This window comes from Sphaeramia orbicularis, chromosome 12 (assembly GCF_902148855.1).
Source record: "Sphaeramia orbicularis chromosome 12, fSphaOr1.1, whole genome shotgun sequence".
Taxonomy (NCBI): domain Eukaryota; kingdom Metazoa; phylum Chordata; class Actinopteri; order Kurtiformes; family Apogonidae; genus Sphaeramia; species Sphaeramia orbicularis.
Genome location: NC_043968.1, coordinates 47,068,013 through 47,095,819, shown reverse-complemented (window position 1 = coordinate 47,095,819; position 27,807 = coordinate 47,068,013). Strand labels below are relative to the sequence as shown.

General features: G+C 39.6%; 3 protein-coding genes across 3 annotated transcripts in view; 1 reads left to right on the top strand and 2 right to left on the bottom strand.

The window, feature by feature from the left end:
• The window catches only part of irf5 (interferon regulatory factor 5), a 17,420-nt gene extending 16,167 nt beyond the window's left edge, over positions 1–1,253 (top strand). Inside the window, exon 9 of the mRNA XM_030149583.1 lies at positions 1–1,253. This exon is cut by the window's left edge and continues 82 nt beyond it. Within this exon, the coding sequence (XP_030005443.1) occupies positions 1–107 (107 nt within the window). The 3' untranslated portion in view covers positions 108–1,253.
• A 291-nt stretch (positions 1,254–1,544) lies between these two features.
• tnpo3 (transportin 3) lies at positions 1,545–19,045 on the bottom strand. Its single transcript, XM_030149582.1, has 23 exons — positions 18,806–19,045; positions 17,484–17,684; positions 15,924–15,997; positions 15,602–15,758; positions 15,342–15,485; positions 15,007–15,182; positions 13,778–13,916; positions 13,170–13,316; positions 12,982–13,089; positions 11,994–12,085; positions 11,725–11,864; positions 11,406–11,597; positions 10,292–10,383; positions 10,095–10,171; positions 9,953–10,013; positions 9,676–9,816; positions 9,456–9,572; positions 8,339–8,433; positions 8,097–8,253; positions 7,645–7,812; positions 7,450–7,562; positions 3,320–3,403; positions 1,545–3,069 (listed from the first exon to the last, which is right to left on the bottom strand). Exons 1-22 carry the CDS (start codon positions 18,923–18,925, stop codon positions 3,343–3,345), a joined length of 2,772 nt encoding a protein of 923 aa, XP_030005442.1. The 5' UTR covers positions 18,926–19,045; the 3' UTR covers positions 1,545–3,069; positions 3,320–3,342.
• Positions 19,046–20,757: 1,712 nt separating this feature from the next.
• Positions 20,758–25,233, bottom strand: LOC115430858 (calumenin-A-like). The gene is made up of 7 exons (XM_030151124.1): positions 25,097–25,233; positions 24,140–24,358; positions 22,950–23,143; positions 22,628–22,794; positions 22,487–22,547; positions 21,435–21,634; positions 20,758–21,316 (listed from the first exon to the last, which is right to left on the bottom strand). Exons 2-7 carry the CDS (start codon positions 24,355–24,357, stop codon positions 21,212–21,214), a joined length of 945 nt encoding a protein of 314 aa, XP_030006984.1. The 5' UTR covers position 24,358; positions 25,097–25,233; the 3' UTR covers positions 20,758–21,211.
• Between the last annotated feature and the right edge of the window lie 2,574 nt (positions 25,234–27,807).

The window sequence follows — 27,807 nt, the reverse complement described above, 5'->3', positions numbered from 1 at the left end:
TTTCAAACCCAGATGTCAAGGACCAGACAGTGGAGCAGTTCAAGGAGCTGCAGAGACTTCTGCAGAACCAGCACAATCAGGGGCCATGGACCCCAAGTGGCCCCTAAGCCACAAAGGTCAAACTACTTTGGGGGGGCCAAGAGGACCAGGAGGGACCTGGAGAGTCCTCTGCAGGGTCCAGCACCTCAGAGTGTTCAAATCTCACCTGGAATCCTGATCAGCTCAGTTCTGACTGATTCTGTAGTTTGATCTGTCTGATCAAGAATATCTGACACTGAACTCTTTCAGTTTCAGAGACGGAAAAACTGCCATCTTCTCTTTGATTCTAGGCTTAAACTTATAGAGCCAAAATAAGGACTTTAATGTGTGATATTGAACATAAAATTTTGCATTGAAAACATACCCTGAAAACTGAAAAAAAGAAAGCTTGGCACTGAAAAACATGTTGTAACAAAGTGTAATGGCATCAAAACAGGTATTGGCATTGATAACATTTCGCTGAAGTTTAAAACATGAACATCAAATGTTATATTATTAAAGGTAAATGTTTTTGAATGACAATCATATTATTTTGGATTTGATGTCACTGTTTTATCAATGACCGTTTATAATTTTGATGACATTTTTCTTTGTTGATCATTTTTTTTAAGCTGTGGTTTTTCACTTTCAACTTTCTGTCACCTTTTTGGCGTGGAGGGGCGGGGTTTGAGGGGAAGAGCTAGGAGGGTGTGATTTGCATATTACGTATATATTCAGCTCAGTCCACTGGACCCTGCCAGACTTCAAGAGACAGCAGGCGCATATCGAAGCACTGGCATGGATTCTGCGGCTGCCACAGCTTCTTGCCACTGGTACTGTGGCTTCACGCCCCGGGTACCACAGCATGGCACCCGTGGCATGAAGCCACGGTGGCCATGGCACCCAGGGCATCTGTTGAATCCATGCAGCAAAATGTTATCAATGCCAATACCTGTTTTGATGCCATTACAATTTTTTTTACAATACACATTTTTCAATACCAATGTTTCTTTTTTCAGTTTTCAGGGTGTGTTTTAAATGTGAAATTTAATTTCAGTATCAAACATTAAAGTCATCATTTTGGCTCCATATGAACAAACTCTTGGAGACTAATTCACAAAAAAAGAATTACTAACACTGACATTGTCAACAAAAACAAGTCTGTGCTTCTAAACTCATTTGAGATCAGTTTTTGTAAGAATTTCAATAAAAAACCACTGCAGTATTGTCAGACACCAACTGTTTTTTATTTAGATTCAGGTGGAAATAACATTAACTAGAGGTGCAAGTAAATTTTACAGGGTCCAAACACCCCCATGCAATTTGGAACCAAAGCCACAATGAAATGAAACACTGTACCTGACAACATTCAAGCAGAGCAAATGGAAAAAACTACTAAAGCTAAACAAATCTGCAGTAAACTTGATGTTGGTCCTCTCAGGGTACATACAGTATCACCGTTTACAAAGCCACAAAGTTTGCATATGTATCACATGTGACTAAAAGTTGTCTAATGGTTTTTATAAATTTTGATCTTTGCCTCTGTGGGGAAAGAAAGGGTTTCAAATACACACTATCAGATCTTTCCAAATTTGACAGAACTACCCCCACTGAGGATATGTTCACACTGATACTGGATCATAGTCATTGTCTAACTGGCAACGGGAAGTTATGCTCTTTACTGTTAAACAAATGAATCACCCTGTGTATTTGAATCCTGGCCTTTTTGTGCCAACACCAAACACCAAATTTTAGGTGGATCTGGTTAATAGTATAGAGCAAAGTTGTTTGTCCCTTCATTCATTCATTTTTTTAACCATTTAGTCCTCGACATGGTCGCAGGGGTATCAATATCTATTCGGGCTACCAATAAGTGAAGGTGGTGTGCAGCCTGGATGTGACTGGTTCATCACATCTGACATACAGCAACAAACCATTCACACCCATAGGCCATTGAGATAGACCAATTAACCCATAAACCTACATGTTTTTGGATGATAGGAGGAAGCTGGAGTACCTGGAGAGAACCCACACAGATGAAGGGAGACCATGCAAATTTCACACAAGACATGTCCAGAAAGGAATTGAACTCTAGAGCTCCTGGTGTTGATGCCACAGGGGTGACCACTGCACCAGCACCGCCCTGTTGGACTGATGTTCATATTGACAAGAAAGACCAGCAGTAAAATACACAGGGTGATTCCTTTGGGTTAGCATGGCTTTGGGTCCACATTGGTAGGTGGTGCTTGGATCCTACTTAACCTTTGTTTATTAAACTCAACTGAATGAGATCCTGAAGAATGAGGTTTGTGGGAGCAGCGATGACTCAGTGTTTGAGTTGAACCTGTGCCACAGCCACCAGCTGCTTATTGCTTTAACACCCTTTAACATCAGGACTCAAACACACCATGGTTTGTTGTCTCACTTGTTTTTATTGTTTATAACAAGGCTACATCACCAATGATGTCATGGTGTCTCATTTCCCAGAGTTCACTCTGTCGCAGCTTCACTTTGTGGCATAACTAAAATTGAACAAAATTTTAAAAGGTCAAAGGTGACGCCAAACTTTCCAGAAGTAAGCCTCTTTCTCTCTTTTCTACCTCCAGGTGAGCGACAGCCGCTCAGCCAAAGAGCATCATGTGATTGATTTGGCTCTTTTTTATGGCACGACAAAAACATCACGACCGAGTTCATAAGACAAAAATAAATCTTCTCTTCTCTAAAAACTGTAGACAGGCACATCCTGTTGAATCAGTCCAACTCCGCCCACTTCAGCCTGGCCACACCCACTTCATCAGTCCAGCCCACCTACAAACACCTGCTGCAGGTGAGAGGTAGGGTGGGGGTGGTAGTGGTGGTGGGGGGGTCGGGGGAGGGGCTTATCAGTTGTCACCCTACGAGTCCACTTCATAGTGATTCTCTCGTCACACATTCAAAGTCCGCCTCCCTTTATCATCATCATCACGGTCTTCATCGCGTCCCTTTGGATTCTCATCTGCATTTGCAGCTTTTTGCCGTCACCTCTGAATGTTGGCCAACAAAAGATTTAACCTGAGAATCAAAACACAAAGCAACAGTACTTTAAGATCAAGATTTTTACAATGTATAGAATGACATTTATACATGAATATTTCTACCTAGAAATAAACATTAAAAAATCATTAGATTTTCTGAGTGTTGTTTCTGTCACAGATCGTTTATTATCAGACTTTACGGAAACAAAGACACAAGTTTGACAAAAAAACAACAGATAAATGAACAAACAAACTACAATGATGATACAGCTGACTTTTTTTTTTACCTGTTGTCATGGAAACGTTACAGCTATCGAAACAGTCTTGTGAACTCTCTGATGGCCCAGCACACCTGTTTGCACTCCTCAGCACTGTGTAATAAAAGACACAAATGATGTAAACCTTGAAGGTTCAGTAAACATCTTTTATCACAGCTGCTTTAATCACTCCAGGGGCATTGTTTATAACCTTTGTGTACACTTGAAAGATGCATATATGACTATACAAACAAAGAAATGTAAAAACAATTTTAAGAAAAAAAAATTGTTAGAGATGGGGAAACTGGTGACAAAAATTATGCAGTGGTAAACTGAAGCCAGACTGTAAAAATAAGGAGGAATCACTTGACAGATAATGATACATTGCACAAATTCAGTTTCTCTTCATTTCCACTTGTTCATCACTTTCAAAGTAGCTGTAACCTTTATGCAAATGATCCACAACTAACATAAGCATCTACTGTATGTAGAGTACAAGATGGGAGGTGGATACAGAATTGAAGACGCTCTGCCTTACTCTTCCCCAATCTTGAGCACAAATATGCAGAATGTTTCTGTTTACTTCAGCCACATTAACAATGCTTGTACAAATGAGCCCCTAGATATTTCAATGTTAGAATATTACACACTGACTCTCCTGTTAAACCAGACAAACCAGGTGAGTTTTCTCCTTAGAGCAAAGACAAGACAAGTCTAAACTCAACTCTGCCGCTTTCTTTTTCTATGATCCAGTTTTTCTGCGTTCCACCCTCACCCTCACGAACCTGCCTGAACAGAAACCACCTCAGGCTGTGTGCACAGCCAGTCAATGTCCAACCTGCTAAACACGTCCCTGAACACCTCACAGACAGGTTTCACTATTCATTAATGTTACACTGTCCGTGAACGCCTCAAAGCTGAATTTTCCCTGATGTCATATATTAGAGAAGGTAATTTTTTTCTAAGTTTCTTCACAAAAACCAGGAGTGGAAACTTACTGACGTTATATAGTTCTTACGTGTGATGCTAAAATCATAACAATATCACATTCACCTCTACCCAGGCAGGAAAGTTCCTCTGATCATTTTCAGGTTGTTTTACTGTAGCATTTATTAACAGTTAATGCTTAAAAAACTCACAATATGGATACACTTGACCAGTAAAAATATTCTTGGTGCATGACTTTTCATAGTTCTGCCCCCTTAGTTTTTATAAGTCAAAAGGTTAATTTTGGACACTAGATAATAGTAATGTACAGTTGTGTGCATGAATTTACATTTTGCACTGTTGGATCTTAAGAAGGTTCTAAGTAGATTTTCAAAATGCAAAAAGAAGAAATGGGACTGAGACAAAAAAAACTGAGTAAGCAATTTATTGAAAACAGCAATTAAACTGAAATAGGCTGTAGATCAGCTGAGCAAAGGTTTAAAACCACAGCCTTTAAAAGCCAACATCTGCGCAAAAATGTGAATTCAGTGTTATTTTCTGTCAATTATTCACACTGTCATGACCTCCTGGTGGCAAAGGCAAAAAAGTTTTCTTTCTTTGAACGTAGTTGGATTGTTGAGCTACATCAGCAAGGCCTCTCACAACGTGCCATCGCTGCTGAGGTTGGATGCAGTAAGACAGTCATTTTGAATTTCTTGAAAGATCCAGAGGGTTATGGAACAAAAAAGTCAAGTGGTGGACCCAAAAAATGTCACCAGCGCTGAGCCAGAGGACCCGATTGGCTGTTCGTCACGACACGGGACGATCCTTGACCCAAATTAAGGCCATTACTGGTGCCAACTGCAGCCCAATAACCATCAGACGGCATCTGCCAGAGAAGGGCTTTAAGAACAAAAAACATCTTCAAAGGCCTCATCTCGTTCAATGCCACAAAACTGCCCATTTGGACTTTGCAAGAGAGCACCAAACATGGCACATTGAAAGGTGGAAGAAAGTTTCATTCTCTGATGAGAACAAATGTGACCTTCATGGTCCTGATGGCTTCCAACGTTACTGGCATGACAAGGAGATCCCACTGGAGATGTTTTCTAGGCGGCACAGTGGAGGAGGCGCCATCATGATCTGGGTACTTTTTCCTTCAGTGGAACAATGGAGCTTCAGGTTGTGCAGGGGCGCCAAACTGAGACTGGCTATGTGGAGATGTTGCAGGGGGCATCCCTCATGACTGAGGGCCCTGGTCTGTGGTAATGACTGGGTTTAAATACAGGACAACGCTGCAGTTCCCAATGCCTGACAAAGGACTGAGAACAGAGGAATAACCTCACTCTTTTGGACCATCCTGCGTGCTCCCCTGATCTACATCCAATTGAGAACATTTGAGGATGGATGGCAAGGGAAGTTAACAAAAATGGACATCAGTTCCAGACAGTGGATTCAAAATGACTGTTTTACTGTGTCCAACCTCAGTGGCGATGGCTGGTTGCCAGAGGCCTTGCTTATGTAGCTCAACAATCTGACCACGTTCGAAAACAGAAAGCTTTTTTTGCCTTTGCCATCAGGAGGTCATGACCGTGTGAATACCTCACAGAAAATGACATTGAATCCACATTTTTGCACAGATTTTGGCTTTTAAAGGCTGTGGTCTTAAACTTTTGATCAGCTGATGAACAGCCTATCTCAGTTTAATTGTTTTCAATAAATTTCTTGAATTTTTTTTTGTCTCACTCCCATTTCTTCATTTTACATTTTGAAACTCTACTTAGACCCTTCTCAATTCTCAAGATCTAACAGTGCATAATGTAAATGCATGCAATTTTTCAACTGGTCTTAAAATTTTAATCAGGAGTGTAGCAGTCCAACATTACTAAGCAGATCAATCACTGTTTTTGATAGAAATTCTAGGCTGCTTCTACATGACAAATAACTTACTAGTAGGTGTAGTAGATTGACAGAAAACCAACAGACCCAACAGTCATGAAATGTATGCTTCTGATTTTTGTGAATAGTATTTTGAAGATTTTAGCTTTTCTCACTTTTTTACACACACTGCTATTATTCTGAACACAACTGTATATATAACCCGTCACACCTCCACACATAGTCCCCCCCCCCCATACTAAACTTTGGACAATGTTAGACCGGGCCTTGTCCTCTGCCGCCCCCTGTATCTGGAACTCCCTCCCTGACCACCTCAGAGCTCCTCAGTCACTGGACTCCTTCAAAAAGGGGCTAAAAACATTCCTGATTAGACAGGCTTTTTATGGGTCACCATGATGCTCTGTTTTATTCGCCTAGTCTTTTATTTTTTATTGGACTATCTTCTCTCTGTAGCACTTTGAGATTCTACTGAATGAAAAGTGCTTTATAAATGCAATTTATTATTATTATTATTAACACAGAAATTAGAGGGTGAACTTACAGAGCTTATAAAGTAACATGGAGTCAATTTTAAGTTAACACAATTATGCTAACAGGCCAAGTATTGTAGCGAATTAACAATAAAATGTGTGATATTTTTGTAACAAAACACTTTTACAGTTATTTTGGTGTAACCTCAGTGCCACAACAACAGCAGAGATATAGTAGTTATTTTAATGTATTCATTCATATTGCCTATGCATTTGGCATTCTCATATCTCTCGATTCTCCTCTTCTTGTACATTGTTACATTTGTTTGGCTTTACCGTTTCCACATTTTGCTCATTACCTTACCTTGCTGATTATAATGTGCTATACAATTAAATAAAATTACTGCTATTATTCATCAGAAAAACAGAAGCTCTGAAAGTCCAACTCAACTCAATTCACACATGTCAAACAAAGCCCATACAGCAAACATCATAGCCTTCTATTGGCTCTAAAATATTATTCACATTGGAATAATTTTAAAGGACAACCAGGGAAGGGTCCAAATAAAGTTGCAGACATTTCCTGAATGGGAGATAGTGAATGATTTTCTAGTATTAAAGATGCAACCACACTGGCTTCAGTTTCAAGCCGTGGTTGTTGCCCTTTAGTGCAACTGTATCACGTACCATGTGAATACTGTCAGCCAGTTAAAACCGTGTAGTATCTGACCTTTAAAACATAGTATTCATGTTACACAGATGCTTTAACACCTGCTGACAGCACAAAATCTGAAAATAACTTGAAAATTATAGAACAGCTGCAGGTAGACATAGGCATTTCTGATGTGTTTCACTGTTACTCACCTGGTAACCTGTTTGTGGAAGTCTGTGAGCTGTTTGTGTGTCACCGTCACCGCCCCACCTGATGTCTCCTTGGGTAAACCCTTCAGAGCATTTTCCAACCAACGGCAGAACGTCTGCAACATCAACAACAGTCAGAGGTGAGGGACAGGCAGATGACACAAACCTTAGCAGCAGTTAATTGGTGCGTTTACTGACCGGCCGGTCGAACACCATGATTTCCCACAGCACCTCCGCAACGTCGGGCAGCGTGTACGGCGGCAGACAGAAACAACATGAGTGCATGAGCTGGGTGATGAGCTGCTGGCCGTGCTGCTCCATGGCCTGGCCAATCAGCTGCTTCCTCACCTCAAAGTCCTCCTCATGCTGCAGAGGAAGAATTGAATTATAACATGTTATAACATATTAAATTCAACACTACAGAGAGTAGACAGCTTGAAGTGGTCAGAAGATACTTTTTGAATACAGACAGTGGTGCATATACTGATGCTGATCCGATTCCCTCCATTGGTCACAAATGACAAGACACTTTTTGAGCATTTAAGCAGTTTGGAACCTGCTAAAGCATTAAAAGCAGTGACCAGCCCTCTACTTAAATATTCCCAACACTAATATTTTATTTTTCAGTTTTTTTGTTCTGGATGACTCACATCGTTGGCAACACCGCTGTGGATCAGATCTCGGACAAACTTCATGACGCTACAGTTGGCGTCTCGGTGATCAAGTGAGGTGGCTGCGATGGCGCACTGGATGATGTGAACAATGATGCTGCTACTGAGTAAAGTGACAGGACTCCGCTGAACAAACCTGTGGACAGAGACACTAGAGGGTTACACCCGAGCATCTCACCTTATAGGATGACAGCGCGAGTTCAGGAGACCTTAAGTCTCACCTGGTGGCCAATCTGAACAGGTCATCTACGGTGTCGGGGTGATTCCTCAAACCATTCGGCTGCTCCAACAGCTGGAAGGTCGGCATACACAAAGCCTGGGGAGAGGGGAGACATCATCATCATCAGATTGTTGTTGACCTGCCAGGCAGGTGTATAAGTCATTTATTTGGCAAACAGTGTGTTTACCTTTCCCTAACCTTCAAGGTGAGGTTTGCCATTTTGTGCAAGTTTTTGTAGTGGACCTAGATTTGTAGGATTTCTTTCCTCTTGAGAAATGTTCCAAAAAATGTATAAGTATGGGGCACTTGCTGTTAAAAGTGACCCCAAACAGGCACTTTCTTGTCATCTGCTGGTATAAAACCGGAACAGCTAAAAAACTGGAAGTTTTCGTACCCACACAAAAAACTAGTCCCATGTATAAAAGCAAAACGACAGAGACAAGGAACCTGAAGACATTTTCTCTTTAACATTAATTTTGTTAGTTTTGTAAACAATGAATTTCCAGTTATCCATTTAATGCTTAGGTTGATTTTCTATTGGACTGTAAGTCATTATTCCCAGTGATTAATCAGCAAAAGAAACACAAAACAGTGGCAATAAATGTTTAACAAATACATTTTTAATCTGAAGTGTATCCACAAAGGAAGTCACTCATTAATGATGAGCCTAACAGTGCATTTAGATGGGCTAATGTAAACCTGAGCAGCAATATGTGGCCAATGTAATTCTGTTTGAGCACCAGAGTAAATACAGTATTTTACAGAGAGCAGTGTATTATGGGGTGTTTTTTTAATATTACTGTTGCTAACCTAGTGACTGTAAATATATTAATAGTGACTCTTTAGAGCCGATCAACACTAAAAAAAGTTCACTTTAACCTGAAGGTGTTGCTAATGAGAGAATAAAGTGCACAAAACACTTTACAGTCTTTCATTATAAGAAACATAAAAATATTTTCAGTTCATCATGAACTGTAATGGGGCACATTAAGACAATGGCACGCCACTGTAGTTTATGTAATTGACAGGAAATACTGTCCAACATGCATAATTACTTGAAAACCAGCTGTGTAAATGATAATGTCATTGCCCAGTGGGGGCAGGCCTGTGTTACTGACCTGTAACATGTCGAGCAGCCCCTGCCTGCAGCCCTCCTCCATGCCGTACTCATCCACCAGGATGCTACCCAGGTACAGGAAGCAGGAGTGTGGATACACCTGGTACACACTCACCATCTGGACAACAAATACATGGTCAACATGGTGATAAATATGTACACATCCAGGTACTGCTCATTAAGCCTCATTTTTTCAACAAGCGTGAGTGGGTAGGGCTCACCTGAGTGACCAGTGGCTGTAGTAGGGAGGCGGAGCCTTTTCCAACACATCGCACAGCGAAGCGAAGGCAGCGACAGCAGCGCTCCACTATTCTGTTATCGGCCTGATGAGTGTTTAGAGTCTCTGAGAGTACAGGCCAGATCTAGGGTGGTCATGACACAAGGAAAAAGTATTAAAAACATGTTGATATGGTATATGCAACCAACTCACACAAGGAGTCACACAACTTCATTAAAACGGTTTCTTTCAAATGCAAGTGTGTGTTTGAGGTGATTTACCTCCTGGATGACTTTCTGACAGGGGTGTGTTTGTCCGTTTTCTACAATGGGGTTTGTGTGTCTGAAAACAAACAGCTCAATGTCAGCTCAACATTATTTGGTTGTAATTTGACTACATGTAAATGAACATGTAAAATCTCACCTGAAAATAACAGCAAGTCTGTCGAGCCAGACGGTGGGATCCGCTGATTTACCGTTCGTTGATTCTTCAGCTAAAAGCTAAGAATGAAAACACACACTGTTCTGTTACTTTTGAGGGATATATGTACATTCTCATGAGTTTTACTGTTTTATTTTTAACTAAACTGATTTGAAACAAATTAGTCCAAGTCCTCTGACCTTTTTCAGGGCCATGACCTGAACAGCACAGAGGTCACTGAGACATTCAGCGATTTTCTCCAGAGGAAGACGAGCCAGGACGAGCGCCGTACCTGCAAAGGTTGGAGAAAAAAAAATGAAATAAAAAATAAACTGTAACACCACTGAACTAAGGATAAAGTAATACCTGCAGTTGCAGGTGAGGAGTGGAACAAATATGCAAACTGTGAACTCTGTCTGAAATGCTAAGTACTGAATATGTGTAAAACCTATTTTGAATTTTGGTTGTGCCCATCATTTCTAAAGGCAACAAATGCTTATTATTGCAAATAAAGTGAACAAATCTGGTAGGTCCCTCCATACTGTAGCCAAGAATAAGGCAAAGTGTAAAGTAGTTTTATTTTGTGAAGATGGATTTCATTAAGCAAGTATTAAAAATAAAATATTGTTTAAGGAGTAATCTCAAAGCATAGGTATCAATATCAGTATTGAAAAACTGTCAGCGGTACCCATTCCTATCTGCACCACTATGTTCATCATCAATACAACAGCCCTCTGAGGTGGGCGGGGGTATAATAAAATAGTTATTTAGTGAACTGAGACACTTGTTCCATAGGACTCCGTCCAACCAGATCAGCCTAGTCTCCCTTCAAAAACCCCAAGGCTGTGACAAGGTTACACCAGGAAATGGCAATCTTTTATTTTTAACCACAAAACCTAGTGTAGAGACACTTGTATGTTCTTATCACTACAGTTTTATTTACAGACTAGCATGCTGGCCTGTGGGGATCCATGAGTTCTAGATGTGGTAGTTTTTATGCCGTTGTGTATTCGTGCATGCTGTACTGTATTTGTCCAGCAGTCACCACCAAAACGTTCTGGGTATAGCGACGTAGTTGTAAGGCTATTGTATTCCAAAATTACCAATATCTCACAAAATACTGGTCCTATCAACTTGCCATTTTCGCTAGTCTGTTCCTTGACGAAAAATACATAAGTATGCCAAACTGCAGCAGTCAGCTCTTTACGGACTTTGCGTGAATCCCGAGACACACATGCATGCATGTAGAGGCCACTTGACTTTTATAATATAGATACTCCAAAGCTTTACTGGACCTCAGGTATTGTGGCGTACCTTTGAGCAGCCCCACTGCCGCCTCTGTGGACAAGGCGAAGGAGTCAAGTGATCGTGCGATGTCCAACAGACCCTGGAAGTGCTGAGCCATGTGGTCTCTGCACACTGAGCAGATATTGTGGATTGCTTTGGCCGCTGCAGAAGCCAGAGGTTTGTCCCTCAGGCCCTTCATCAGGTAGTTTAACACCGGGTCTGAGGGGGAGAGGGAGGAGTCATGAGTTAACAAAAAAACATCACCAGGTAATGAAGATTATCTTATTAATGGAAGCTATATCTAAATAAATAGGAGCAGGCTCTAGTTCTGAGGTTCTGTTCGTACCAAGGAATCGAGGGTTCCTATCCACCACCTCACTCATCTCTCCAACCAGCTCAATACTTGTATAACGAACGGCCATATGGACGTTTTCTGGCAGCAACACCACCTGCTGCAGAACCTCTGTCAAGGTGGGGTTGTTCTCTCTGGAAAGAACCAACAAGATTGAGCCAGGTCTTTAAAAGAACTCATCTGATGTCCTACTCATCTTAACATAGACCGTGTTCTGGTCAAGGTGGAATCTGGTTCAATTAAATGAAATGTCAGGTACTCACGGGTCAACACTTTTTGCGATTGCAGCCATGATGAACAGAACAGCCTCCGTTACCTCCCAGGGTGGGTTTCCCTCTTTTAAAGTGGAATATAACTAAGAACAGAAAGAGGATCTTTATAGAAATACAGTAATAAACATTAAACGGTAGAGTCTTGGTGAGAAAAGACAATCCTTTTCTACCTTGCAATTCCAGGACTGGTTTAACCAGTTTTTTTGTGTTTTGTCAGGTATAGAACTAGGAGTTTTTCTGTTTGTTCTGACACAATACTGTTTCAGAATTATAATGTACAGTTGTAAGTTTTCTTTCATTGAATTGGAAGAGACTAAATACTGCTCAGATGTGTTGGTAATCCAGTAGCAAGTGTTGTTACCTCCGCCAAGAGGTATTGTGATCGCTTTGCTTTGTGTGCATGCATGTTTGTTTGTTAGCAAGATAACTCAAAAAGTTATGGACGGATTTTCATGAAATTTTCATGAAATGTTGATACAGGCACAAGAAAGAAATGATTAAATTTTAGTGGTGATCGGGGATGGGGGGACCCCACTGATTGGCCTTGGCAGAGGTCTGCGCTCTCTGAGTGCTTTTCTTGTTAACACTCTGAAATTGGTTTCCTGGTCAAGAGCATTTTCTTAGACCAGGGGTGTCCAAATCTGGTCCTCGAGGGCCAGTATCCTACAAGTTTTAGATATTTCGCTCTTCCAGCACACCTGGAAGCCATTACATTGTTATCAGCCTTCTGCAGAACTTGATGATGAGCTAATAATTAATTGAACCACGTGTGCTGGAAGAGGGAAATATCTAAAACATGCAGAACCCTCGAGGACCGGGTTTGGACACCCCTGTCTTAGACTGATCAAAATAATGAATAAGAAATGGTTTAAGATTCAGTTCTCAAAGTCCATCGGAGAAAAAGGGTACAAAAGAATAAATAGAGGACATTATCCAATAGCGAGGTACAGTGGAAAATGTAAGGTTAAATGAAACAAACCTGAGCGAAACACTCCATAGAACCAACAAGAAAAATAACGTCTTTAACAAGGTCAGAGACCCTCATCCGAAACTCTCCAAAGTCATCGGTGTCCTCAGGGATCCCCTCCTGCGGTGCACAAAGGAGAACCTGTTTACAGATCTGTCCTCTTTGACAGATGATCAGTAGCAATGACACAGAACCCTTACATGGTCTGGATCCAGCTGACAGTGTCGGGCCAAACAGTGAAGTAGCCTCTGAATGTACGGTCTGAAGATGGAGTGAAGAGCCACATCACTAATCTTATACAGATGTTCTCCAAGACGGTACCAAAAGTTAAAGGAGATCTCCACCACCTGGACCAGAACAGACCCAAAGTGTTAAAGGAGTAACAATGCTGTTTTTGTTTATTTTACAAAGACATTTACCAAATCAACTTCAATTTAGAATATCAAGAACACAATGAAGTAACTAAAATACACGTGACACCATTCTCTTCAAATCAGCTTTATATTTCAACTTGGCAAAGCAAATAAACAAAAATAGCCACATGACACGAGGAAGACAATAAAACAGGTATAATGTGAAATATTTACATTCATTTACAACATATATTGCTTGCTCCAACTAGAAATAGACCAACAATTTAATGACTTGCATGTGTTATGGTGTTAAATAGGTAAAAATATACATTATGAAGTTTTAATGGTACAGACTGCTTGAGTGGGCTAAAGTGACAGAAGCGCACACATAATTTGTAAGAATTATATGTGAAAGTGTAACACTGTACAACAACACAGCACTTTAATATTTGTACCTCGTACTGTGGGTGCCCTGCACAAATCAGCAGCAGCTCCAGTGTCCTCAGGTCCCCCATGCCCTGACCAGGACTCCTAACTGTGGTCTCTAAAAATGTCTCACAGAGCTCAGTGAAGATCCGGCAGTAGTTCAGCACTCTGAAAACACAACGACAGCACACTGACAAACAGAACATCTGCAGCACCCTGACACATTAGCATGTGGTAAAAAGGCCATTGCATGTATTTCAATGCCATCACGATTAAATCTACAGGGTATCTGCACATTGTAAGTACAAATTTATAGGAATTAAAACTTTTTTAATATCTGCAAAAAGAGATAATAATGGAATTACTGTGGCAATAATTGCTGTGACGTTCTGAATGAAAAGAAACCATGGCAGGACACCAAATTAACATGGTGCCTCACACAAATTAGGGCTACATCATATTGGAAAAAAACTGACTAGCAATTTTTTTTAACCCTGCGATATATATTGTCATATGAAAAACTACTCAGGAGGATATAATAGCTGTGTGGTGCCGATGTAAATGGTCAAACAAATTAGTTGTATTGTTGTGTGTTGTTGTGGCAACAGGTGCAAGGCACTGTTGACACAGAAAACATGTTTCAATATCATCCTTCTTGTAGCCAAAAGAATTCCAGATAAGTGACGTTGCTTTTTTCAAAGCACTTCATTTTTTTTTTTTCCTTTTTAACATATTAGACGTTGGTAAAAGGTAATGGTTTTCTGATATATAGAAAACACCAATTAAAAAAAAAAACTAAAACTGAATAAAAAAACTGAAAAAAAAAAAAAAACAATAACTAATTCTGCCAAAGATCACCTTTAACACTACCACCTTCAACAATTTAGAAGGCTTCATCAAAAACTACAGCAGGTATTATGAAACTTCTAAAGGATCTGTGGGGATTTTGATCCATTAGTTGATGGGACTATTTTTGCCACTAAAGTTCAATATTTCAGTGAGCTAGGAAAAAACTTAAAATGAAATTGAATAGAATTGCTTTTATCAGAATGTCAAGACAAGAACAAGGACAGTTTTAAAACAGTTCCGATTGAGTTTTATGACTGCCTCACACCCAACATTTTAATTGTTGTGAAGCAAATTAAGTCATAATTCATTCTTGGAAATTCGCCTGCATTGGTGAAACCAGTTATAAAATCTGTTGGTGCATGCCTGACCTAGGACTAATACAGACTACAGCTTCCTCCTTCACACTCACTTGTCGAGGTCTTCTCGTGCCACGGCCATGTGATATGCCGTCTCCAGCGTCAGGACACCCTGAAAAAGCTGCAAAGCCAGTGCCATGTTGGTGTCCACATTCTCTATGGCATACAGGGCAGAGCAAACACAGTCTGATGCAGCCTCATGGAGGTTGGTGGTGGTTTCATCTCTCTGCTGCAAACAGAAACATCACATCCACTGTTTTTGTTTTGCATTTGGCCTTGTGTTTGTTAATAAGTATTTCCACCCAGCATAATGAATGTCAACAGACTAAAATCAAACCACAAATAAACCTAATAAACATGTCAGCCTTCAGCAGTAGAATGTCCTCACCAGCACTTGGAACAGCACCATCAGCAGCTGGTTAGAGGCCATAAAGTTGCTGTCGAGGACACCAAGGTTAAACCAGCTGCCCAGACAGCGAAAAACTTTAATTAACATCTTCTCATCATTCCCCGTCTTCTCTACACAAGTGGTCTGTAAAATAAAAATATAGATCAGTGAATGAGTAAACAAAGTTTCTGAGCAGACTGAATGTTGATTATTAAAGAATATACATTTTAAAATAGTAGATAACTGAAATGTGAACACACCAGCAGTGTGACAACAGTGCTCGAGTAATATGCCAGGTCCTCGATTATCTCCGTCCTGCGATTGGCTCCAATTCTAAGGGAGCGGCTGTGGACTTCCTCTGGCAGCACGGTGAGAATCTCTATAAGGAAGGGCATGGAGCTGATGTCGTTGTTGTACCTGGGGGACAGAGCAGGGAGAATAACCATAAATACCAGTTTGTCTATGATCATTTAATACAGATGTAATGGAGATGTTTGCTGCTAACTCCTGCAGCTGCTGTTTGTGTTTACTGTCTACCTAACATATGGTGAAACAGTTGGAGGAGGTTTTATGAAATCTTACTTTTCTATGAGCGTGTGAACACATCCCTTCCATGAGGCCATCTGGAGAGCAAGATCTGCAATGGCTAAAGCCAGCTGCAAAAAAACACAACCGCAATGGTAAACAAGCAAATTAGAGCTAACTGGGAACAAACAATAAAAATGATCTCTCACTACATTTTTATGCACAACATCACTCCACAACTAGTTACAATATCACATGATATATGACATCTTTACATGTCATAAAGAATGCAATAATTCTAAATTTGAAATAAGTATAGTATAACAAACAGTTTGTTCTGTTTGGACAGATCAAATTGGGCCTTTTTCTAAATACAGACAAGTGAGATACTTTGCTCTGATATTATTCGTATTCTACAGCAGTTTGTGACACATGACTTACTGTCTGTTTACATTCACATTTGTGCATTGGACACAAAACAAATAGCTATAGATTAGACAAACAGATTTTCAAGCTGTAGGTGAGTTGTATGATAAAAAGACAAGCCCACATTTCTGCTCAGATGGAAAAATACAACTTTTAAACTCTTAAAAAAAAGATTTGAATAACAGCAGGTATTTGGTGGTTGAAAGAGGGAGGCTGTGTTGTTTAAACAAGTTAAAGAAAAAAAAACATTTTAATGCATAGGAAAAAAAAGTCATTCAAGCAGAAAAGGGGAAAGATGACATGTTACTACATACTGTGCATAAACATGGTCAGAGGCAGTTCTGTATTTGCTCTCAGAGTCAAATAAATACTGTTGGGAAACTATTCCTGTGTCCCAGATTTGGCTGTCAAATATGTATATGCAGGCCTTAAGAGTACAGTTGTGCATACATATTGTGAATGAGGACCAGTGTCATTCTCAACTGTCATCATTTTCTGCAACTACTTAATGCTCTGGAGGGTCGTGGTTGGCCAGAGTCTATCTCTGTTGACGCTGGGCAAAGTGGGGGTACACCCTGCACACATTGCCAGTACACACAGTGTCTTTGTGGTAAAATGAGGGCAAAAACCAGACTATATGGAGCGCGCTCACATAATCAGTTTAAACTATGTCTATTACACTAAAATGAGGAAGTGAAGGTGTCGACACTGGGGCTGATATTACAACAAAAATACAAGCAGAGACACTTCGCTAAGTGTAACAATATAAAGGAACAGGAACTAATAGGGTGCAGTAAAACGAAACGGGCTGTGATGCAACAATAAACTGATGTAACGCAGCCTCACTGTCTGTGTTCTGAGGAGGAATTCATGGTACTACTTCAATTTTCTGCTACAACCATTTATTATCATGACTGCAATTGCTAATATAGCCTAGATGTGAGCAGTAAAGACTAATGAATTATTTCTTTAAATTTTTCAGAAATCAAACTATGTCAAGATCCACCTTTTCTTCTACTATTTTAACCACAACACTGGACTGAGAACATGACAGAATCTGCTGAATTGTTGGCATTTTAATGACATTTAGTTCAAATATTCAGGTTAATAGTAGAACTTAACATGTTTTTCTTGAAATATGCTTCACTTCCTGCAGGGAAGAATGCAATATCACTGGGTCATCAGCATTACCTGGGTGACAATGATGGGTGATAAGTCTTTGAGGTTCTGGATGTGTGTCAGCAGCGAGTCCCGCAGTGCATTGTGGGTCTCCGGCGGTAGCTCATAGAATGACGTCTGGATCTTCATCTTCATGGTCTGAGCGGCAAAGTAGCATGACTCCACGTCCTGTTTGAGCTGCAGCAGCTGGTCCGAAATTTCCCACGCATACATCTAAGGGCACACAACAGGACACAACTTCATCCTTAATGTTCATTTTATTTAGGTTTTATTTTATGCATTTCCAACATCGTATTGTTTTATTGTTTTTATTATTCTTGGCCCTGCAAAACTGTGTTTACTGAAATGACTTTTACTGTCATTTGGCCTCATCTTTGCATTACAGCTGTATACACTGTACATATAAAGTTGAGTTGAATGAATTTTTAAAGAGATCCAGGATTAGTTGGTTATGCAGTGTGTTTTCACAGCTGTCACTCACAAAGCAGCACTATACAGAATTGTGTGGCTGAGTCTGATCATCATTAAAGCCCAAATTCAAACCTGGTCCATGTTTCTGCCACGCCCTGGGATAAAACAAACACACCTCTAACACGCACAACACCGTCAGCGAATCTATTAAACTATGGACAATCTGAGTGTTAGTTGGTGCCTTTCATACAAAACATAACGCTTTTAAAGTCACCAATATGTGACCTTACACTGACAACTATTAAGCTGATTAAACAAGATTTTCCATAATCATCATTAACACTGTTGTGATCCAGTTAAAATGCCGCTGGACGTAAACACGTGATAGTTTTGATGTGAGGCTTTTTATGGCCCAGTCTATTCGTTACCATGACAAAAGCGGCATCTAATTTTAAGATAGCATTTGGTTGACACTACACTCCAAAACTTTGCTGTAGCAGTAATATAAGCCATAATAGCATGCTAATGCAGCTAGCTTCGTGTAACAGACCCAGGCCCCGGCTGAATCCCCCGGAGACTTAAAAACAAGCCTCGCGTCTGAAAATAAAAACCTCGGGGTTTTAAACACAAAACAACCTGTATATAATGATATAACGAGCACTATAATTATGTGTAAATCATTAGTTAACTGACAGCAGATCGCTGGCTAAACACAGAGCTAATACTTTGTTTTGATCCATTCATTGAGTTAGCTTAGCTGTGATGCTAACCAGTCTGTCTTCTTTTGAGATTGCGCAGTTAGTCTCACCCGTTCCTAATTTCACGGGTAACAAATTAAACCTGGGTCCACGCAGACCACGTCAGACCACCTCACACCGGTCCCCCGGGCCGGTCCGGTAACCCAGCCTCTCCCCTTTTCTTACCGATCTCTGGAGTTCCCCAAGCCACACCGAGGCTCGCTCCTTCCCGGTGGGGTCCGGGTCATGATACAAAGCCTGGACCGCCTGATAGACCAGGGCCAGGTTCGGTTTACCCCCCTCCATGACTCGGGGCAGAAGCAGGTGTATGATAAGGCAAACGTTAAACCAACACGGCGGGGCTCAAGGTACTAATCGGTCCTACTGTCGACCGCCATCTCGCACAGGCTTCCCGTGTGCAACCACGAGTCTGTTCCGACGGGAAACATCTTCTGTGTGACAATAGTTCCGCATGATAGTGACAGTTGTCTCAGAAAGTAATACTCCTAATAACACATGCATTTGTGATAAGAATCACAGGTTTATTGGATCCTCCGAGGTGCATGCCGATTATTTGTCTGCCCACTCTTGTACATTCTGTACAATAATTCTAAACCCTTATGGAAACATAATTGAGTACACATTAAGCAAAAATATCCAAAGCTTTAAAAAAGCAAACAGGAATTGGATTCAGACCTTTCACACTTCTATTATAACTGAGTGATTATACTTAGTACATTGTCTTTAAATTAAATGAATTTAAGTAATGTGACCTCTTACTATGTTTCTGAGCTGGTTGACTTGTCCTGTGAAGTGAGGTCTAGTCTTTTACTGTGATGAATCCTAAAAACTGACTTAACTCGAGTCGCCACTTGTTCAGATATAAAGTCAGACGCAAAAATTGTGGCAGTGATTTAAATCGTGTTTTCACAAGCCATCCCGCTACAGTTTTTTTTTTTTTTTTTTTTTTTTTTTTTTAGTATATATGCATTTCTATTTGTTTTTTTCCCTATGTTTGTCCCATCTTTTTCTGAAGAACGATTATAACCATGTTATAAATTTCAAAGAGTTTTTTGCCAAATAAATCACATTCATGCTAAAACCTATACATACACTGATCCATCAGATCAGTGAGTAAAGAAGAACTTCATTCAATGTACAAATAACACAGTGTATAAGTACACCATTAAATGTAAAAATCCTGAACTATATATGATATGTTAGAATTGTCTGATTTCCCAGCTCTTCACCCCCCAACTGGTCATTAGATCTCCTTGTTTCACCCCATTTAAAAAAATCCTACAGCCGCCCCTGGAACATAGCGCACAGTGCTATGTTCCAGGGGCGGCAGTAGGATTGCACTAAAAATTTGAGGACTGTTTTCTTATTTCTTAAAGAATTTAAAGTAGCCGCAATACCAGCAAACACTTAATCTAGTGGTGTGTTGCTGCCACCGTGTGGTTCAGGTGAAGAGCTGCTTTAATCAGTCCATTGGCAAATGAGAAAACCTGAAGTGGTTTCTGTTGCACTGTCATTGCTTGGGTCGATCGTGGGAAATTTGACAACATAGCACAACACAATTAAAGTTAAATGATTGCCAGTCAGAATAACCTTGCATAACCCAATTAAACCTATAATAAATTACGACCATAAATATGCTCTCCCTTCATTATCGCATTTAAAAAATACATTTTGTTTACCAAATACAAAATTTATCAAACAAGCAAATAGAAAATATTTCTAATAGTTCTTGCTTCAGAAATAAAAGCTGAATTTTCCAACTAAAAAATTATAATCAAAATGCAGCATAGGTAAATCAGTTGGTCCCTATAATATCTGAGAATGTACTTAAACTGGATGGTGTTTGGCAGAGCTACCTTTAAACTATCTCTGCTGTTGTGGAGAACAAATTACCTCAGTAGACTTAAAACACAGCTTTTCTCTTTGATCCACCGCAAAAACACTGGTAAAGTATTAACCACTGACTAAAAATGGTTTATGCCTGTTAAAAACATTTTAACATGTATCTCTAAAAATGTCTTACATTAAGTTCCATCTGCAGCTTAAGTTCACAACTGGAGAATTTATAGTGATATAACTGCAATCTGAGAAGTACTATTCATTAAAGAGTCAGTTCATTCAAAAAAAAACAAACAACTGTTTATTTTTATATTAGTGACTGTACAGGTGAAAGTACAGTATGTTGACCAAAATATGAATGTGATATTTAAACATGTTTAACAGGAACACAACATTGATATTTTATCTCCAGCACCTTTGGCCCTTGGAATCTTCATGTCACAATCATAAAACTATGCACAGTCACACAAAAGAGGAAACAAAAAAATAATAATAATATAAAAACATTGACCATGGTTTTCTTTTTTAATCAAACCGCCTTAAATGGGCTGAACATTAGCTCCTGAAAAACAACTTCAAAATGCTAAAATACCCAATGAGAGCTCATTCAGACTTTTCAGGTGACTGTAACAACAAACCAAATGTAAACATTTCCAAAAATTTGCCTTCGGCAGGTGTACAAATAAATTATTCCTCTGATTGAGAAAAAAATCCTTAAAATCAAAATTAGCTCTAAAACTCATCATGTCGCAGCAATGCCTCCCCAAAGTCAGTCACCTGACTCCCAACAAACACTTCATGTTTATTCAGGATCTCCTCCTTTGATAGTTTACCATCCTAAAATATAAAAAAACAAAACAAGTGTTAGAGAAATAGATATTCATAGACTGTCTTGTGTAGTATTAACAATACTAGTTCTGGAGAAGACCCAGTTGCGGTCTACCTGGACACTCACCTTGTTGGTGTCTGCCTGACTCAGCAGGTGTTTGGCCTCAGCCTCAGCATGGTCATAGTCTGACGGGAGGATCCAGTCCAGAGTCTCTTCTCTGTCCATTTTTCCGTCACCATTTTTGTCCCTAAACTCAACAAACTGCTGCTGCTCGGATTTCACCCACTCAGGCTCTTCTTTACCTTCCTCTGGAGAGTACATATCCCCTGCAGGACAAGTCAGGTGCCCATTTAGTTATGTATTACTATCAAGTCAACATAAAGCAGTGTTTGGGTAACAGTGCTTATTAGCAGGTTAAAGTGATGGGAAACAGGATACCATAAAACATGGATCTGGACAGATACTGGGTAATAGAAAGTAACTCCATGTAAAGATGAAGACACTAAATATAGCCAATGACACACAACCAACACTCTAACTCCTGACTCTATTTTTGTGACAAATTAGCCTGGAATCTGTATTTGGAATAAAAAGAAATAAGATTAGTATTTTAGTAATCATAGATTCAATACATCATAATTGTCTGCAAGCGCTGATCAGTGAGTTGCATTTTCCTCATCATCCCGATGTGGACATGCACAATGAAAAAAGAAAACTAATTTACAGATGACAACCTCCCACTTCCCTGTATCACGAGTGTGACTCCTTATGATAAAAATAAAAGAAACTAAAAGTCATTTTTTGGCTCAGGACCTGAAGAAAATAATTAAGATTTATTTAATTAATGAAGTTATTTTAAAGATTTTTTCAAGTGATGCTTTGTTGAGTTTGGGAGAAAATATTTTAGGAGATGTGAAAATGACACTTGAATGTCGTATAGATATTAAGTCTTGTTTAATTGTCTGGGCATTTGCGTGTCCTGTTGAGGTTTATGCAAGTTGTGAACCTGTTAAGCAGAAAAACATCGTCCTGTATAGATAATATGCTTCAATAAGTTTATGTCTCACAGGTAATTTCATCATCACAGTACTGAACACTGTTACAAGACATGGATTTTCCTCTTATAATTGAGATTCTCTGTGTATTGTAATACTGCAGTATTTAGTAGATTTACTCACCAATGTACTCTTTCAGGTCGATGAAGCCATCTCCGTTCCTGTCAATGTCTTCGATTGTTTCCTGTCAGACCAAACATATGGCTGTTGTTATTCTCCTGCATAAGTCCATGGATCACATGACCTCAGTGACACCATACTCACCTGCACCACAATTTCTTTCATGTGAGCGAAATCCTCAGGATGGAGGAAGGCAGTGAACTCCTCTTTGGTTGTCATCAGATCACCATTTTTGTCAGCAACACGGAAACGCCGCTCATCCCTGTTCATCATGTGGGTGTAGTTGTACTCAATGTCTGCCTGAGGGTCCTCTGAAAAATCAACCAGCAATCATTAAGGTAAGGTTACTAAAATTATCGACAGTGAAAAGTCAATCAGGCAGAGACTGTCTGAGGGAAAGTTCAGTATTACTAGCTCTAAAATTATAGAAAAAGAAATAAATATACATTGATCAGTTGATTATTACCCAAGTAACTGCCATAGGTCACATTCTTGTACTCCTCCCAGGTGATGTGACCGTCATTGTTTACGTCATAGTCCTTCCACTGATTCTCAACACTGTCATAGATGTGTTTTTTCTGAGCGTTTTTTATCCATATTTTCAGCTCCTCCTCGGAGACAAAACCGTCCTTGTTGGTGTCAATTTTATCCACAATGATTCTGCATAGACACACAAATACAGACAAGAGGCGCTGTTACAAATAGGTCTGTTAAATCACAAATCAGTCAAACATTTACCTATAAAATGATTTTAAAAACACAAAACACTACATTTTAAAACAGTAAAGTTTTTGTGTAAATCTGACAAACACTTGTTTTTAAATAGGTAGTCTCCAACACTGTGTCATATTAAATGGGTCAACAAATTTATGTGTACTCAGCTCCTCTGAAACCCAGTGTTGACATCAAAGTCAGGATTAAGAAAACATGTAGTTGTTTGTGAATTACACATAGTGATCACTATCTATTAAAATCCAGGTAAAAACCTTTTCTCATCATCACCAATCATCATGTAACGAGTACAAACCAACATCAACAGGCCATCAGTATGCTGCTGGCAGAGGCACTGGCACATCTCCAGAACAGGTTCTTGTCACCAGCCAAGTCTCTGAGACTCACACAGACAATGTGCTGTTTCATGCCAGTGATGGTCATACACCATACTCACTGTGTTAAATTTCCATTTAATTTGCACAGATCTAATTTTATGACAATTGCAGCCAATATGCAACCTGAGACTATCTTGATATGTATTTATGTACCTATTACTCAAAAACATTTATATAGAGTTTTGAGTTATTTTTGGCCCTCCTTGGTTATAAATCATCAGTTTCATATTAACTATTGCTGATTATTATTGATTGACTGATTGCATTTTTATATTGTTCAGTACATTTTTACTGCAGCCACGTTGACTGTGACAGTAATGTAAACTGTCATACACTGTGGGGAGAGAGCTACCACACTGAACCAGTTAAACTAGACTGTTCAGGACCTCTGCAGGTGAAAATACATTTCCGTGTCTCCTCTCAGTTTAGTTTACAGGAATAGACACTGTACAGTAAAGGAAATGGGTGGGGAAGGAAGAAGATGAAGAATGAAGGATAAAAAGAGAAAGCAAGAACCATGAAGCATGCTCCATCCTCATGGACTTACCCCAATCTCCGTAGGCTTTCTTCAGGTGACAGTTCATTAAAGGTTTGGGCCTCATCATGGCCAAGGAAGGCTTCGTGGTCATAATCGTAGTTTTGGGAGTCGTCATGTTTGAGTTCACTTAGAGGTTGGTCATGATGAACACGATCTTTCTTCTCTGTGGGTTTACTGCTGGCAGACACTACGCAGAGGACCACAAACATGAGCAGAGGACGCATCATCCTGAAGACAGCAATTAAAAAGAGTTAGTGATCTGATCTTATGGAGATTGAGGTGATTATTTTTAAAGGCTAATAGTGATCATTTGGAGCCTCAAACTAGTCACTAAATTAAATATGGTTTAAATGTTTGCACTTTCATTTTCAATCAAAGTCAGCAATTCCACTAAAGTGAGCAAAGTTCACCCATGCATGGTTTGTAAAATGTCCTTCACATCAATCAGTCTCTCTGTAATGATGATTATAAACTAATACAATCTGACACACAGATGATCAGATGAAACAATCAATTAATCAATTGATGAAGGAAAAGAATATTAATTATCCTGTAAAATGCATCAAAGGTAGGACAAATAAACAGGGAACCTTCATCTTTATATCACTTCTTTTTTTTTCTCTTCTATTTATTTATTTTTTTCTCTTGACTTTACAATTTATATTTTATCATTCTACCTCTAATTTATCGTTCTGTCAGGAACATTTTTACTGTTTTCTGATCTAAAACAGAAAATAATCACGAGTCATTAGTGGATAAATGGACCATCCCATTATTCTGTATTTAAGTCATTAAAGCAGCTCCATGTGTCAGTGGAGACAAACTGTGACCAACTTTGGTCAAAACACGCCAAGTTTTCTCTGACTCCACCTGAAGGAAGAGGTGAATTGATTAAAAACGATCATAAAATGTCGGAAAACCTTCAGAATCTCTACTCTAACACACATACACAGAGCAGACTCTTACCTGTATGAATAAAACACCTGGGCACCTTCACCTGGACTCTCACACGGGCTGTTTTCTCTCCTCTCCGCCGAACATCAACTACTCTAAATAGGACTGCATCTTCCGCGAGCCCGTAGCCAATCCGCGTGCGCTTTAGGCTCTCCTCCGCATTTGATTGGTCCGCATTGGGCAGCGCGGTTGTCTCTGATTGGCTATTTTGAGGTGCGAGGTAGATGTGGACCAATCAAAGCACGATTAGAGATTAAACGGTGAGAAAAGTTCCGCAGACGTCCTGCCACGTCCTCAAGGATCCACCGAAGATGATGAAATGAACAGAAATGTAATGTGTTTACACAGGATTGCGCTCAGAAGACAAACGGGATTTTACCCTAAAGGAAACTCACTTGCTTGTACAGTAGGGTTGATTTTAAAGAGATATGCTTTAAGAGGAGAGGATGACTAAACAAATTTAACCAAAGTTACACCAGACCATGTTCACGTGGAGTTGGGGGCAAAGCAAGTTTACAGTCGTCCTCAAAATTATTCATACCCCTGCCATTTTTTGTAACTTTTTGTTTTTGTGATGAAATGAATGAGTTTCGTCAAGTTTGTTTGTGACTTATATGTGATACACAAGTGAGGAAATAAGAACAAATGATGCTTGGAGAAATACTTTATTTCAGGAGTATTTTACTGTATTAGAGGATTTCCAAAAAAATGCCACGTTCAAAATTATTCATACCCTAGGTTTACAAAGTCCAATGTCTTTTCTTAATAGTCAATAGAGTAGCCTTTTTTCTTGATAATGGTTCCTGTAAGTGTCCATAAGTTCTCTTCTGTCTCCTGTGGGGTTTTGGTCCACTCTTCCTGGACCAAAGCCTCCAGCTGGGTCCGGTTGGATGGTCTCCTACCCATCACTCTGGTCTTTAGCTCCCTCCACAGATCCTCTAAATGATTTAGGTTAGGACTTTGACTGGGTCACGTCCTTGAACCACTACTGCACTACCTTGGTGGTATGCTTGGGGTCAGTGTCCTGCTGGGACATCCAATCAGGACCAGTCTAGAGTTTCTCAGCACTTTGATGCTGTCATCCAGGACGTTGATATAATTATGTTGAATTCATGATGCCTTGTAACTTCATGAGGTTTCCAGTGCCACTAGCAGAGAAGCATCCTAGCATTATAGGTTATAACCATAGCATTATTTTGCCACCAAAATAACCGAGGTATGAAGGTATCACAGACAACCGTCCAGTCAGTATTGCACAAAGGAGTTCTCCATGGATGCAGACACAGGAAGATGGCATGACTCAGGATGAAACATCAGGAGGCTCATCTGGCATTTCCTAGAGCTCTTCTTAACCAAGATCCAAGCTTTTGGTCATCAATCCAGTGATTTGATGAAACAAAGATGGAATTGTTTGGCCACATGGATGTTGACTGCATCTGAAGGAAGCAAGGAGAAGAACGCAAGCTGAACACAGCCCCAACCATCAAGCATGGTGGTGGCAACATAATGCTATGGGGTTGCTTTTCTGCTAGTGGCACCGAGAACCTCATCAAGATAAAAGGCATCATGAAAAAGGAGGATTATATCAACATCCTGGATGACAATGTGGAAGTGTCTGCTGAGAAACTCTAGATTGGTCCTGACTGGACGTCCCAGCAGGACACTGACCCCAAGCATACCATCAGGGTAGTGCAGTAGTGGTTCAAGGACATGACCCAGTCAAAGCCCTGACCTAAATCATATAGAGAATCTGTGGAGGGAGCCAAAGACTAGTGTGATGGGTAGGAAACCGTCCAACCGGACCCAGCTGGAGGCTTTGGTCCTGGAAGAGTGGACCAAAACCCCACAGGAGACAGAAGAGAACCTGTGGACACTTACAGGAACCATTATCAAGAACAAAGGCTATTCTACTGACTATTAAGAAAAGACATTGGACTTTGTAAACCTAGGGTATGAATAATTTTGAACGTGGCATTTTTTGGAAATCCTCTAATAAAATACTCCTGAAATAAAGTATTTCTCCAAGCATCATTTGTTCTTATTTCCTCACTTGTGTATCACATATAAGTCACAAACAAACTTGACGAAACTCATTCATTTCATCACAAAAACAAAAAATTACAAAAAAATGGCAGGGGTATGAATAATTTTGAGGACGACTGTATGTGGGTCCAATCCACTGAAACAAGACTTTTCCTTTCATTTTTACCTCTAAACAGAAATGTTACATAAAATCAAACTTTAAATGATCTCAATTTACAAACATCTGTTTTTGTTTTATATTTTAATTTCTCCTTGTTATTTGGCATCAGCAGGATCCATCAACCCTTTCATGCATGAATTATGAGAACCATAGTTTCCTGAGTGTTTTTATGCCTCTTTAGGCATGAAAAAAACAATACAATTGAAATTCTTTTATGAACTTATTTTTCACGGAGTTACTAAAATGTCCACTCAGTTATTATGATGGGAAAACATTGTGACTCATTGACCCACATTTTTATCATTGTGCTTTAATTTTTGATTTTGCCCTGTCTGTGCTTGTTGACGTCTCTTGTTTCATGTCTTTACTTTTTTGTTTTACTGTCTGTTTGTTTAAAAATGTAAAATCTGTTAAAAAATAAAACATTTAATTTTTGAAGAAAAAAACAAACATGTATTTAAAACCCATCATCAGAAAATGAAATACTGTGCGAAAACTATGAAATAAAAACATTTTTCAT